This window comes from Cottoperca gobio, chromosome 15, assembly GCF_900634415.1.
Source record: "Cottoperca gobio chromosome 15, fCotGob3.1, whole genome shotgun sequence".
Classification (NCBI taxonomy): Eukaryota; Metazoa; Chordata; class Actinopteri; order Perciformes; family Bovichtidae; genus Cottoperca; species Cottoperca gobio.
Genome location: NC_041369.1, coordinates 23347211 through 23359876, shown reverse-complemented (window position 1 = coordinate 23359876; position 12666 = coordinate 23347211). Strand labels below are relative to the sequence as shown.

Below are 12666 nucleotides of genomic sequence, written 5' to 3'. Positions count from 1 at the left end.
CAGGTCAGAATACTGCAGGTCTCTGTGTATGAAGCAGGTCCATCAATGCATTACATTAAAGAAATCTCACTTTTAACCTGCGAGTCGGTGCTTTTATCTCGTCTGCCCGGGGATCGAACCGGCGACCTTCTGGTCAAACAAGTTCGGCATTTCTTTTATTTTTTACAGTTTTCTTAAAGTTTCTAGACATTTAATCAGTAGGGGTTCAGGAGGTAGAGTGGTCGTCCACCGTTTGGAGGGTCGATGGTTCTATTCCCAGTCCTGCAGTCAGCATGTCGAAGTGTCCTTGGGCAACATACTGAACCCCAAATTGCTCCCGATGGCTATCACTACTGACGAGCGGATGTACACCTTATATGGAGCCTCTGACTCTGTGTGCATGTGTGTGAATGACATGTAAAGTGCTTTGAGTGATCGTAAAGATTGGAAAAGCGCTTTATAAAAGCAGAACATTTACCATCAGTGAATCTAAAGTTCTTGTTTTGTTTCTTCTTTGAAATGTTTTCCATTTAAATGTGTGATTTTTGCAGGAACTTCTGCTTAACTCTGAAAACACATTAATGCAGAAAGCAGAAAAACGACTCAGGAAATGTTGCAGATCAACAAAACCAAAGTGTTTTTATATTGTGAGAGCAGTATGTTCTTTCTTTTAGCACCAGAATGTCTTTCGTAGTGATATAATGAATTATTCAGATGAAGTCTTGACATATGGCACCTTTTAAAGGTCTGATGTGGTTAGACCTGCCTGGTTTCCATCCAACACTTACTGTTGGATCAATTGTTCCCCTAAATGAGACATCCTGACTTCCCACAGTCTGAGCTCATGTTGCAGCTATACACGGACGACATGTGATATCCCCCACCACTGCGCGGCTGGAGAAATCACTGGAAAGACGGCAGCACTTCCTCACAGACCTGAACGAGGCCCGGCGCGTTCTGCAGCGTCAGCATGAGGCCAATCTTCTCTGCAGCTCCCCTGCAGCTTTGTGGGAGACTGCTGTCAGCTTGTCTGCTGGTGGTGCTGGTCTTCAGAAAGTGAACCGTGTAACCGGAGCAGGTGTGAAAAGCCTCTGTTCCTCCAGGCAGGAAGCAGAGCCTTCGAAACGACGAGTGGCTGACGGAGGAAACGAGCAGAGTGGACGTAAACTGAAGCACTTCTCAAGCTATAAGGAGCTTTATGTCGAAGCCTTTCTAATGTATCAACAGTCACAGACATCTTTACAGAGGAGGGAACCAGAAGCATCCGTGTGTGTGAGAAGGAGTGTGTTAGAGACAGAGAGTGAAGGTTTGCTCCACCCAGAGGTAAATATGATGATAAACAAACACCATGGAGAAGGTTGCAGAAAGTGGAGATGTGAATGATGCAAAGAACCTGGGGATTATTACTAAGAAGACTTGTGGTATGTGTGTGTGTGTGTGTGTGTGTGTGTGTGTGTGTGTGTGTGTGTGTGTGGTGTGTGTGTGTGTGGGTGGGTGGGTGGGTATGTGTGTGTGTTGACGTTTTAACACAGAGATAAGAATGACCGAGTGTCTCAAAGAATCAGAGCCTGAAACACAAAGCAGAATCTTGAATCTTTAAGTTGAAGTTATATCTTTGCTTTATTTCACCGTGACAAGCTGATTGGCCTTTGGCAGAAGTCCAGCGCTGCAATATCCGATGACAAGACGGAAGATAAAACCAATTTAAATTGCTTAAAGACAGTGTCCATGTATCAGAGTGAAAGTCTGCTGTTCACCACCTGATGTTTAGGACATTAGCTCATCGCAGCAGCAGACTCATTTCCAGGAAATTAGGGCCAATCAGAGTGTCGTCAGCTGTAGTCAGGCGGCTCTCTGGGGGACGTCCTGGCTCTTCTCTTGTTTTTCTCATCAAATCAATGAAAAGCAGTCGTTGTTTGAAGCCTCGATGCGATGGCTGTGTCTTGTTCTGCGTGTGCCATCAGAGAGTCAGCATCACACATACAAATACAAGCGAGGACATGTACACGTTCTGTAACCACACATGATGCGACTGCAAACACACCGAGCAGCAGATAAAAGTCTTGGACTTAATTATTAAATAAATCGCCCACCCATCATCCGTCCCCAGTCTATAGCTCCTCTCCTCCCTCCACCCTCCCACCGCCGCTCCCCAGAGAACCCTCTGCGTAGGGTCAGACAGCATTCCTCCATTGATGTTAGCATGTATGAACGTGAAGTCACTGGAGGCTAGCCCCACCCACCCTCAGTGGGAGACACTTCAAGAGGAATCCTCAATGAGCCTTTTTTTAGCTTTCCATCCCTCGCACCATCTTCTCTTTCTTCTTTGTTTTCTTCGTGTCCTTCTTTCCTCTGCTCCCCTGAGCTGTTACCAATAGCTGACCCTTTATGTGAGGAAACACCCATGTTTCAGTACCAGCCTTCAAATATACAGTTTCTCAGCTGCCAATTCCTCCACCCATGCTCCTCATATTTAGTCCTTTTTCTCTTTCTGTAGCATTTCTAGTACTCTTTGCTCCAAATCTCAGACCAAGACTGAGGCTGTGTGGTGTCATAGTGTCTGTGCAGGTGATTAGTCTGTGCTTCTTCTTCTTCAACGTGGCCAGACTCACTCCTGGTGCCACAACCTCCCAACAGAAAACGCAGATATCCCGAAACGTTGATACCTTATAGAAATATCTGGAGAATGTAGCGGAGGACGAGGACCCCTGGGCTCCCGAACTCCTGGACCTGCATAAGTGTCTGACAATGGATGGAGGGCGTCAAATATGCAGCGGGCAGGGGAGTAATACTATGTTAAAGCAGGAGCATACCTATGATGTGCATGGTTCATTTGTACTTGTTCTCTTGCAAGAAGCTTAAACATTTCAACTGGATTATGAAAACTGTGACTACTTTATTTCCTCATTTGGAGAAAATGTCAAGCGTCCACCAGTCTACAGCACTGGTGAAGCATTACTACCAGTGCACCTGACTTTCACTCCTCAGTTGCAGAACTTTGCACTTTTCTGCCATGTTTTATTAGCCATGCATAAAAGTAAAAGTATATCTCATGTCGGTGCAGTCGGCCTCATCTCATCACCAGCTACATTATCCTGCAGGACAGTACGTCTACTCCAATACATGGACACTGTCAGTGCATTGCAGTTTGGAAGTAGTAAAGACGGTTACTGCTTTGTTCTTTTAGCATCTTGTATTAGCTAAGCTTCGAGTGGAACTGCGTTTCCCTCCGTCTCTCTCCACAGGCTCGTCTGTGTGATGAGATTACAAGCTGCACAAGTCGAGGTCTCGAAGCTCTTGTTTGGCCTTTTCTTCGCTGTGATGTAGACGGAAACACACTCATCTAACACACAGATTGCTTTGTTTAAAGCCAAATCAAATCCTCTGATTAAATAATGGTTTCAGCGTGAGGCGACTCGCTGCTGTTAGAGTGGTTCACGCTTGTTATCAGCAGTGGACGCCTCACACATGGAGCTGCCTGAGAGAGCGACCTGCACAGGGGAGGAACAGCTTGACCACTGACTGACTGTGATTCAAAGTCACAGTGGCTTGACATGATGGACAAAGCAGAAGAAACAGGCTGACAGTCAGGACTGGGGACGTAGACGGAGGGATGGAAACAAGGGGGAATGAGATCTTATGTCTGGCTCCTGTTTCACATCCTTCTTCTCTCACGTTCACCTCTTCATGCTGTGCCTCCCACGGCCGCATGTTTCATTTTTTAATGCCTCAAATAAAATGGGACTCAATCAGCGGTTAATGGATTTAGCAGGCGGCACATACTCTCAATGTGGTGCAGGAGTTCTTGAGGAAGGAGAAAAGGAGAAAGAGCAGTGGGCTACATCTCCTCCTCAGCCTCGTTGGAGCTTATAGTGGGTCAATAGAGACAGAGGCGCTAATCTGCCTATTCAGCACCAGCGATAGAGCCGGGAATATCTGAGAGAGGGAGAAAATACAGGTACTGTAAGATGTTGAAAGTCTTTGTGAGTAAAAATAGAAAGAGCAGTGTGAGAGAGAAGAGAGGGATTAACAGGCGCAGAGGTTCGATGAGAGAGATTGGTGTAAGACTGAGATTGGAGAGACACAGAAGGAGAGAGAGATAATTATTTGAAGTTGTTAAATAAGTGCAATAAGTGGTAAGAGTCCATGTCGACGCCCCCTCACCCATAAAAGCAGATCTGCATTTTGCTGCAGAGCTGAGATATAAATCCTTGTGGTTATGCTTTGATAAATCCACTCCTGCTTTCCTCTAAACCAACTGAGCAAATATAATCCCCCCCCCCATCTATCCCTTACATCCTCACTACTCCTCTCTGTTCTTACACTTTGCAATCTGTCTTTCAGTTTCTTTATGTCAAGTGAAATCCACTCAACTGTGCACAATCTTTCTGCAAAAATAAAGTGCGACTCAGCTTTTTCCATCAAGATTGCGTCTCTGACTGAGCAGCAGGTGCAGAAGCACCAGGATGTTGATGCTTCTCCTCAACATGCACCTTGTGTGATAGAGAGGCAATGTTATACACTCAGAGCAAAAGTCATGTGACTTAATAACAAGAGCGACACAATCCGTGCACGGAGGAGGATGTGAGGAAACCAAAAGTCAACATGGACTACTTTATCTGCGTCGTCAAACCACAATGTGTTCATGAACTTAACCAAGTTCATGTGTTCATGAACATAACCAAGTGCTTGTGTTCATGAACATAACCAAGTGCTTGTGTTCATGAACTTAACCAAGTGCATGTGTTCATGAACATAACCAAGTGCTTGTGTTCATGAACATAACCAAGTGCTTGTGTTCATGAACATAACCAAGTGCTTGTGTTCATGAACATAACCAAGTGCTTGTGTTCATGAACTTAACCAAGTGCTTGTGTTCATGAACATAACCAAGTGCTTGTGTTCATGAACATAACCAAGTGCTTGTGTTCATGAACATAACCAAGTGCTTGTGTTCATGAACATAACCAAGTGCTTGTGTTCATGAACTTAACCAAGTGCATTGTGTTCATGAACTTAACCAAGTGCATGTGTTCATGAACATAATGAATTCACAACGCAACCACATATTTAAAACAGTCATAGTTAACGTGTGGCGGGTTGGGAATGAAAAGGTTCTCTGTAAAGTAGCAGAAGCAGGCGGCAGCGTGTCAGTAAGTCTCCACCCAGACGTGCACACATTGAACTCATGAACAGGTGGAGAGAAATGTCTCTTCTTCTATAAGCTTCTTTGTTCTTTGTATTCTCTGTCACGTTGCTTCCCCGTCTCTCTCCCTTCCTTCTCTCTCTCAGTCCTGACGAAGCATATTCAGCTTTCTGCTGCATCATTCTCCCTCTGGCCGTCGTCCTGAAGGAGGAATACGCCTGATTTATTATCCCGGACATTTTCATTAAAACGTAAAGGAAGAAGAATCTGAGATGAGACACTCGGATTAATTAAGTGAAGCTCTGCCGGCCTGTTGTTGCTCTGTTCTCGTCTAATTGCTCAGCAAACAAAGGAAGCCTCCGCATCTCGTTTAGAACACCAGTTAATGAGTGAAGACGGTCCGAACGGCCGGTGAGGATTCAGTGTGCACACTGTGTGCACGCTGGGTGTTGTGTAACAGAGTTCAACATGCAGATACATCTGAGTTCTGTGCTGCAGTATTGTAGTTCCCACATTTACACGCTGTTGCTATTATAACGAACAGACTACTGCCAGGGCTCACCACTGACTGAGCCTCAGCCTTTAGCTCATATGAAATATGGTTTCTGTTTTATTTATGTGTTGTATGTGACATAAAGGAAGCCTGATTACTGGCTGTGTACTTTTTAAAGCTGACGTCTTCCTTTAAGCTCAGCTAAAGACTTTCTGGACACAGGTACACGGAGATGAAATATATAATCATTCTTATTTAAGTTAGTTTGAGTTCTCACTGTGACTGTTGGCCTGTTAGCATTACTGTAGCACCCGTGTCCTTTTCTCCCTCTTTCTGTGTCGACCTCCCCCCGTGTCCCCCCCTCGTGTGTGTCCCCCTCCCTCTGGGTGTCTGACTGGATTGCTGCTTGACAGGAATGGATCTCCGATACTTTGATGGTGTCTGTCTTTGAAAGCGTCCTCCCCTCTGAGATGCTCCCTCCCTCCCGTCGACCCGACTCCCTCATCTGTCTGTCCGTTGACTGTTAGTCCAACGCCCGGTGGTATTTACTCTTGGGCGACTCGTGTATTTGTTGTGTAGACAGAAGGTCCGATCGTATTAAGTCCCTGCAACACATTGTTACTGTCTGATGGACTGGTCGATGCGTCCTGTAGTGAACATCTGCGTCAGCTCTTCAGGGAAATCATTCCGACTCCTTGTATTCACTCAAATATATTTTAGAGACATTTAAATATGAATTTCTAGTCATTCCAAGATGTTTGGTCCGGTTTCATGGAGCATAAAGAAAGAATGGAGCTCTGCCACATGCTCTCACAGAACGGCTAGTGAGGATCCAACCTCACGTGCAACATCAAAGCAGCTGCTTCTCACGTCTTTTAAAAGCTGAAATCACTTCACAGATGCATAAATATATAAATATCAATGTGTTACTGTTTCTGTTTACTATTATACCGGATGGTAAGCAGCGTCCCCGGTGCTTCATCGAGGTCGAGCACAAAGTCAGAAGCCGGTGTTTGATGTGCAGAGGAGGCAGCGAGCGGCTCCTCCCGACACAGATGTTTTCCAGCTGCGTCCCACTTCCTGTATCAGACCTGTGCTGATATATATGTTCCTGGGGAATGTAGTCTCCTGCTAATGACCCCATTAGTCTCTCGGGGGGACAGGGGGGGGGGGGACGGGGGGACGGGGGGAGGGGGGACGGGTGTTAATGATGCGTCAACTCACCTGACAGAACAATCACATTACGGCGCCGGCTCGCCCCGGCAGCCAGTGAGCACCAGCACTCACCTGCAGCATGATTTCATTACTTTTGACCAATTAAATTGTATAAATGGAGATGTGTGTGTTCACCTGAGAGTGAACACACACTGTCAGTCGACACAGATACGAAGGCAATTTGTCAAAGGTGAAAGCTGTTGTGATGGGAGAATATTCAGATGTCACATTAGAAATCAACGAGTATTTGTCTTTACTTTCCCACTTGTAGTGTTCAGTGTTTCATTAGAGCTGGCTGAGGTTTCACACCTCACACACACACACACACACACACACACACACACACACACACACACACACACACACACCTGTGACCTTCACACAGATGATCAGTAGTTTGAGGTTTTGTGCAGGTGATTCTGTTTCTGTGAAATAACTGATGGCTGTTTACAGTTTGTCTTTTTCCACTTTCTTTCCTTTTTGTGATTTGCTTAAATGTTTTCCTTTTACTGTTCGCCTCCACACACACACACACACACGCACACACGCACACACGCACACGCACACACGCACACGCACACACACATTTTATAGATCTGTGACATGTTTCAGTAGCTTGATTTAATGTTATGCATTGTTTTTGGCTTATGTTTTATTTTGTCATAAAGCTACATAATATATGTTAAACATCACAAATATGTAAAATTAACTATGGCTTCTGTATCAAAACAATACATTATTTTTATTATATTATATATTTATATATAATATTATTTTCAGTTTGTTGTCTTATAAACAACAATTGGTTGATTAAATGAAGCTGAACGACTTGTTGCTTGGTAACAACATCATTTTGTTTATTCCTGGAATAGCAAATAAATTCTGAAATGATGTTCCATCCACTTTCTCCCGTGCACATGAAAATATGACATTAATCTTTCACAATGGAGACAATTATGTTCACTTTCTGAGATAATCAGATTATGATCCGTCACAACGTCCCAGAGATGACTTTGGATCAAATGTCTTGTTTTGTCCTACAAACGTAAAACAAAAGATCAAATCATTTCAGCTGTGAATTAATATTATTTAGGCTTAAAGACGTAAGAAGTGACAGAAGAATGAGTGTAGAGAGAAAGACACATTGAGGCTAAAAGTCCAAATCAATCTTCCAGAGAACGTGAAGTAAAGTGTCAGGGAGGTGTTCCTCCTCCTGAGATACAGCAGCTCTGCACATCTGGACTCCAACACAAATTAGCAAAGCAACAACAAACTAAATGTAAGAAACAAACCTTAATGAACCATCTTCCAACAGAGCAGGTGTTGCTGGCCAATCAGAGATCACATAGCTGTTGGCTGCACGCACCACAGTGTTACACACATACACACGTACACACACACGTAAACACACACGTACACACACACACGTACACACACACGTACACACACACACGTACACACACACGTACACACACTGAGCCACTGTGTAATCCACTTTCCACTTTCCACCCACTAAAAAAAACAAAATCCCAAGAATCACTTGAGTGTGAAATGCTGAAAACATCCTGCATCCCATTCATATCAAGAGCGCAGCAGATACCCTCCACTGTTTGCCTGGTTTGTTGATTTGGCTGCTGCGTGCCGGCAGATTGAGCTCTCGTCATAATGACCATGCATTGTCAAACCCACGGTTGTCGAGAGGGAGAGACGGGACGAGCTGCCATGACTCTAAATCCACATTAACAACAGCAGCTAGTGCCAGAGTAACACAATGCTCCGAGGCATCTGATGACGAGCTGCATCCGGCCCCCGCGCTCTGCAAGTCAGGCATCAGATAGAGACTCTGTGCGAGAGGTAGGACATCCTGCTGGATGGTGAGAGGGAGGAAGGGAGAGACAGAGTGGTGGGAGGAACGTGTCAGTGACCTCAGGTCAGCACCGCTGGGTGTGTGTCACACGAGCTGCAGGGACGTTGGTCCTCCCCCCCTGCTGTGTTAGTTTCTTTTATTCTAATGCATTTCTGTTCACTAGATTGCTCTTTCTCCTCTGCAGACAGGAAATGTTTCTGTATGTTTGACAACATAACGCAGGTGGTTATTGGCCTCGGCTTCATCTCAACACATAATGACATTAAAACACTGAACGTTTCTCTTTTCTCTCTGGACTTCCAGGTGTTGCTATCGCCAGCGCTCTGGTGGACACATCCCAACAGCGAGCGATGGACTTCAAAGAGAGAGGCCTCGGTCTGAAGCACCGCAAACACATTGTGCACCATCAAGGGACCTGTGTATGAACTGGATTCACTAAACAAGGTAACAAGAAAGCCGCCGTGCCCACAGAGGATTTGACTGGAGATATTGTCCTTTAAGACAAAAGAGACACATTTAAACAAAGGCGTTGGCCTGCATACATCGGGGATGATCTTTGATAGGAGCTTGGAAGGAGAGGAGATGTATCCTCCGTCGACGGGACCTGGAGATACGGCAACTGTGCTGCCTTTGTTTCCTGGATCAGATGGAAAACGTCTTCATCAACATGCTATTCTTGTCCCTTGTGTGTGTTTGTGGGTCCTGATGAAGGAAAACAAGAGTTGGAAACCTTCAGATTGACGGTGAACATGTGTTTCTCCACCACAGCTTTGGTCAGACAGTAACTGTGAGTGCTGGCAGGCTTTTTCCACTTCCACGCCATGTGGCTGTGCATCTCCAGGGCTCTCCTCATCTGTCACGCAGTCTGCCATATTGACAGAGAAAGACACTTGTTTTGCACCATTAAACCAAACGAAATGGCTTCGAGCTCCTGCGAAAGATATCGAGCTGAAATGAAGTCGTCCACAGACTCGGGATGCTGGAGCCGAACACCGTCGTGGATGTTCTGCAGACGATTAAAGATTACTGCTGTTGAGATGGTGACGGACGGAGATCATCGGATTCAACTGTTGAGATCGGTCTTTAATGAAATCCATGTGCTTCTTGTTTTTCCCTGCACCGAGATTTAAAGTTCTACATTTTGGTATCTGCTCAGGTCCTCTGTAATGGAAAAGGGTCCATTCTCTGTAGCTTCGGGCCTTATACGTGTCTGTATGTGCACTGTAAGTGTAATGCTTTACCAGAACATTAGGACCCTCTGTGGGATAATATTATGCAACTGATCATCCAAATGTAATGTAACCTCAAGGTATCATCACACACACACTACTGATGGTGTTTTACTGTGAAGATACATCTTCTCTCGTGACCTCCAGTAAATGTCATGCCTGTTTACTTGTGATACAAACTTTTATGTAACATATCTCCTTATGTAATATTTATTAATTATGCAAATGACAGATAAAGAATTTTACAAATGCACTAAGGATTTTTTTTAACAATGACTAAATATAATCGTGCAGTATTCCCTTTTTCGCTTGTACCCTCAGTGTCTTTTCATTTCAAAATATATTATATTTAATGCATAAGCAAGTTATGTGATGTCAAGAAGATTTCCCTTTTACCGATTTGTGTTGAAACCTTCATTAAATATTATAAAGTCACTTTTCTATCAACTGCACATCACACAGCGTTACTGTACATTACTCGTCAGGAGGTGAGGTGTTTGGGTGCAGATGTCTGTTTCTTTTTGTATGAAGGGTTTGCAAAAGAAAGTAATGTTTTGTACATCGAGGACAAAACTCTGAAACAGGAAGACGATACCTGATCATCGGTACGTAAGCCGGAAGCTGAGCATCATGTGTGCAGATAACAATGCCTCTAACAAGCTGCAACATAAATAGAAGGTTAGCTCATGGTTAGCACTGTTGGAATTTGATCTGAACACACTACGGACGGACACATCCAGCCGCTGGGTCGACCGCAGAGCCTCCTGTAGTTCAATAATGATCAAGGGTCACTTGTGCTTTTGCAGATTAGGATGTTTTAAATAATTTCATTATTCTTCATTCGAGGCCAAACCTGTTTCAAATGAAAAAATAAAATGTTCTGTCTGAACTTTATTGTTTTTTATCTCCATTACTGAAGACGAGAAGAGAAACAGCTGATTCCAAACGTTACTGTACGTCTATATGCACATGTACGGTCTATATATTGAGCCTGATTGTTTCCAGTCGGGCGCTTTGTCTTTATGTCATTTTGCACCAGTTTGTTGTTGAGACTTCTATTAACAAAGGGCAGCGCACCACCACGTGTGTCCATGAGCAGAAATATGTACATTTACAATTAAAACATGTTGATGCCTTTTCGTATGGTAATTGGATCTGATACAGTATGTGTGCGTGTGTGTGTGTGGCGTGTGCACGTGCGTGTGCGGTGTGGTGGTGGGGTGTGTGGTGGGCTAATACTGAAACTAATATATATTAGGAATAACTTAATATAGATATATATATAGATAGAGAGAGAGGAAAGAAGAGAGAAGGAAGAAAGAGATAGAGGGAGGAAGGTAAGAGAAGAGAGAGGGAAATAGAAAGGAGAGAGAGAGAAGGAGAGAGAGAAGGAGAGATAGATGTGAAGGAAGTAAGAGGGAGGAAGTAAGAGATAGATAGAGAGAGAAGAGAGAATGAGGAGAGAGAGAGAGATAAAGAGAGAGAGAAGCAGAGAAGGAAGAAGAGGGAGGAAGGAGAGAGAGGAAGGAGAGAGAGAGGGAGGAAGGGAGAGAGAGAGAGAGGGAGGAAGGAGAGAGAGGAGGAGAGAGAGAGGGAGGAAGGAGAGAGAGAGAGAGAAAGAGAGAGAGAGGAAGGAGAGAGAGAGAGAGGGAGGAAGAGAGAGAGGAAGGAGAGAGAGAGAGGAAGGAGAGAGAGAGGTAGGAGAGAGAGAGAGAGAGAGAAGAGAGAGAGAGAGGAAGGAGGGAGAGGGAGGAAGGAGAGAGAGAGGGAGAGGAAGGAGAGAGAGAGAGAGAGAGAGAGAGGGAAGAGGAGGAAGGGGAGAGAGAGAGGGAGGAAGGAGAGAGAGAGAGAGAGACAGAGAGAGAGAGAGAGGAAGGAGGGAGAGGGAAGGAGAGAGAGACTCTTCTCTATCTATCTCTCTGATCTTCTTCATCTATGTGATCTTTCCTTCTAGTATTATATCTATCTTTTCTTCTGTCTCTATATTATCTCTCTCGTGATCCTACTCTTCCGTGTCTCTCTCTCTTTAAAGTATCTCTCTCTATATCTCTAATATATCCTATCTATATCTTAGTATATATAGATATCTCTATATACTCTCTCTTTCTTCCGTCTCTATCTCTATCTTCTCTATATCTTACATATCTTATCTCTAATTAGTATGTATTTTTTAAGTATATCTCTCTTTCTTTCCTTCTCTTTATATATTCTCTCTCTATCTATATCTTAGTTCTACTAAATAAGTGTCTCTCTATATTCATTATATATTATTCTATATCTCTATCTATATATATATATAAAGTATATATTAAGTATATATATTCACACATTCATGCTCCCAGAAGGGGAACCCTTTCTATCTTTGTCCCTCGTCTCTCGCATCCTCCTCAAGACAAAATGTCAACTTTGCACAGCCAACACGTTGCATTGTTTGGGCAGATCATAATGACTTTGCTACATTTTAATTGTTTAATTAGCATATGAGCATATAAATGATCAGCATGTTTGTTATTCCTTCCATGAAGATGTTTGTTTTAATGTTTTCCTGTCAAACACAGGTGGAACTAACAACATGAGTTATTGCTGCATTGCATCCAGCTGTGCACACACACGTACTTATATTTATACGTATACGTATAAATATGTTATGAGGGGCATTACAGTGGGACTTTGTTTACAAGTTTAGTGCCACATAAAGACTCTGTTTATAGATGTACATGTAAAATTAATCATCTTA

At 43.8% G+C, this 12666-nt stretch overlaps 1 protein-coding gene across 5 annotated transcripts in view; it reads left to right on the top strand.

Annotated features, from left to right (window-relative positions):
- Positions 1 to 11052, top strand: part of LOC115020155 (attractin-like protein 1) — a 229627-nt gene extending 218575 nt beyond the window's left edge. For all 5 annotated transcript variants that reach the window (XM_029450077.1, XM_029450076.1, XM_029450080.1 and 2 more), the window contains one exon: positions 9004 to 11052. In XM_029450077.1, the coding sequence (XP_029305937.1) occupies positions 9004 to 9125 (122 nt within the window). In that variant the 3' untranslated portion in view covers positions 9126 to 11052. The remainder of the gene's footprint in view (positions 1 to 9003) is intronic.
- The last annotated feature ends 1614 nt before the right edge of the window (positions 11053 to 12666 follow it).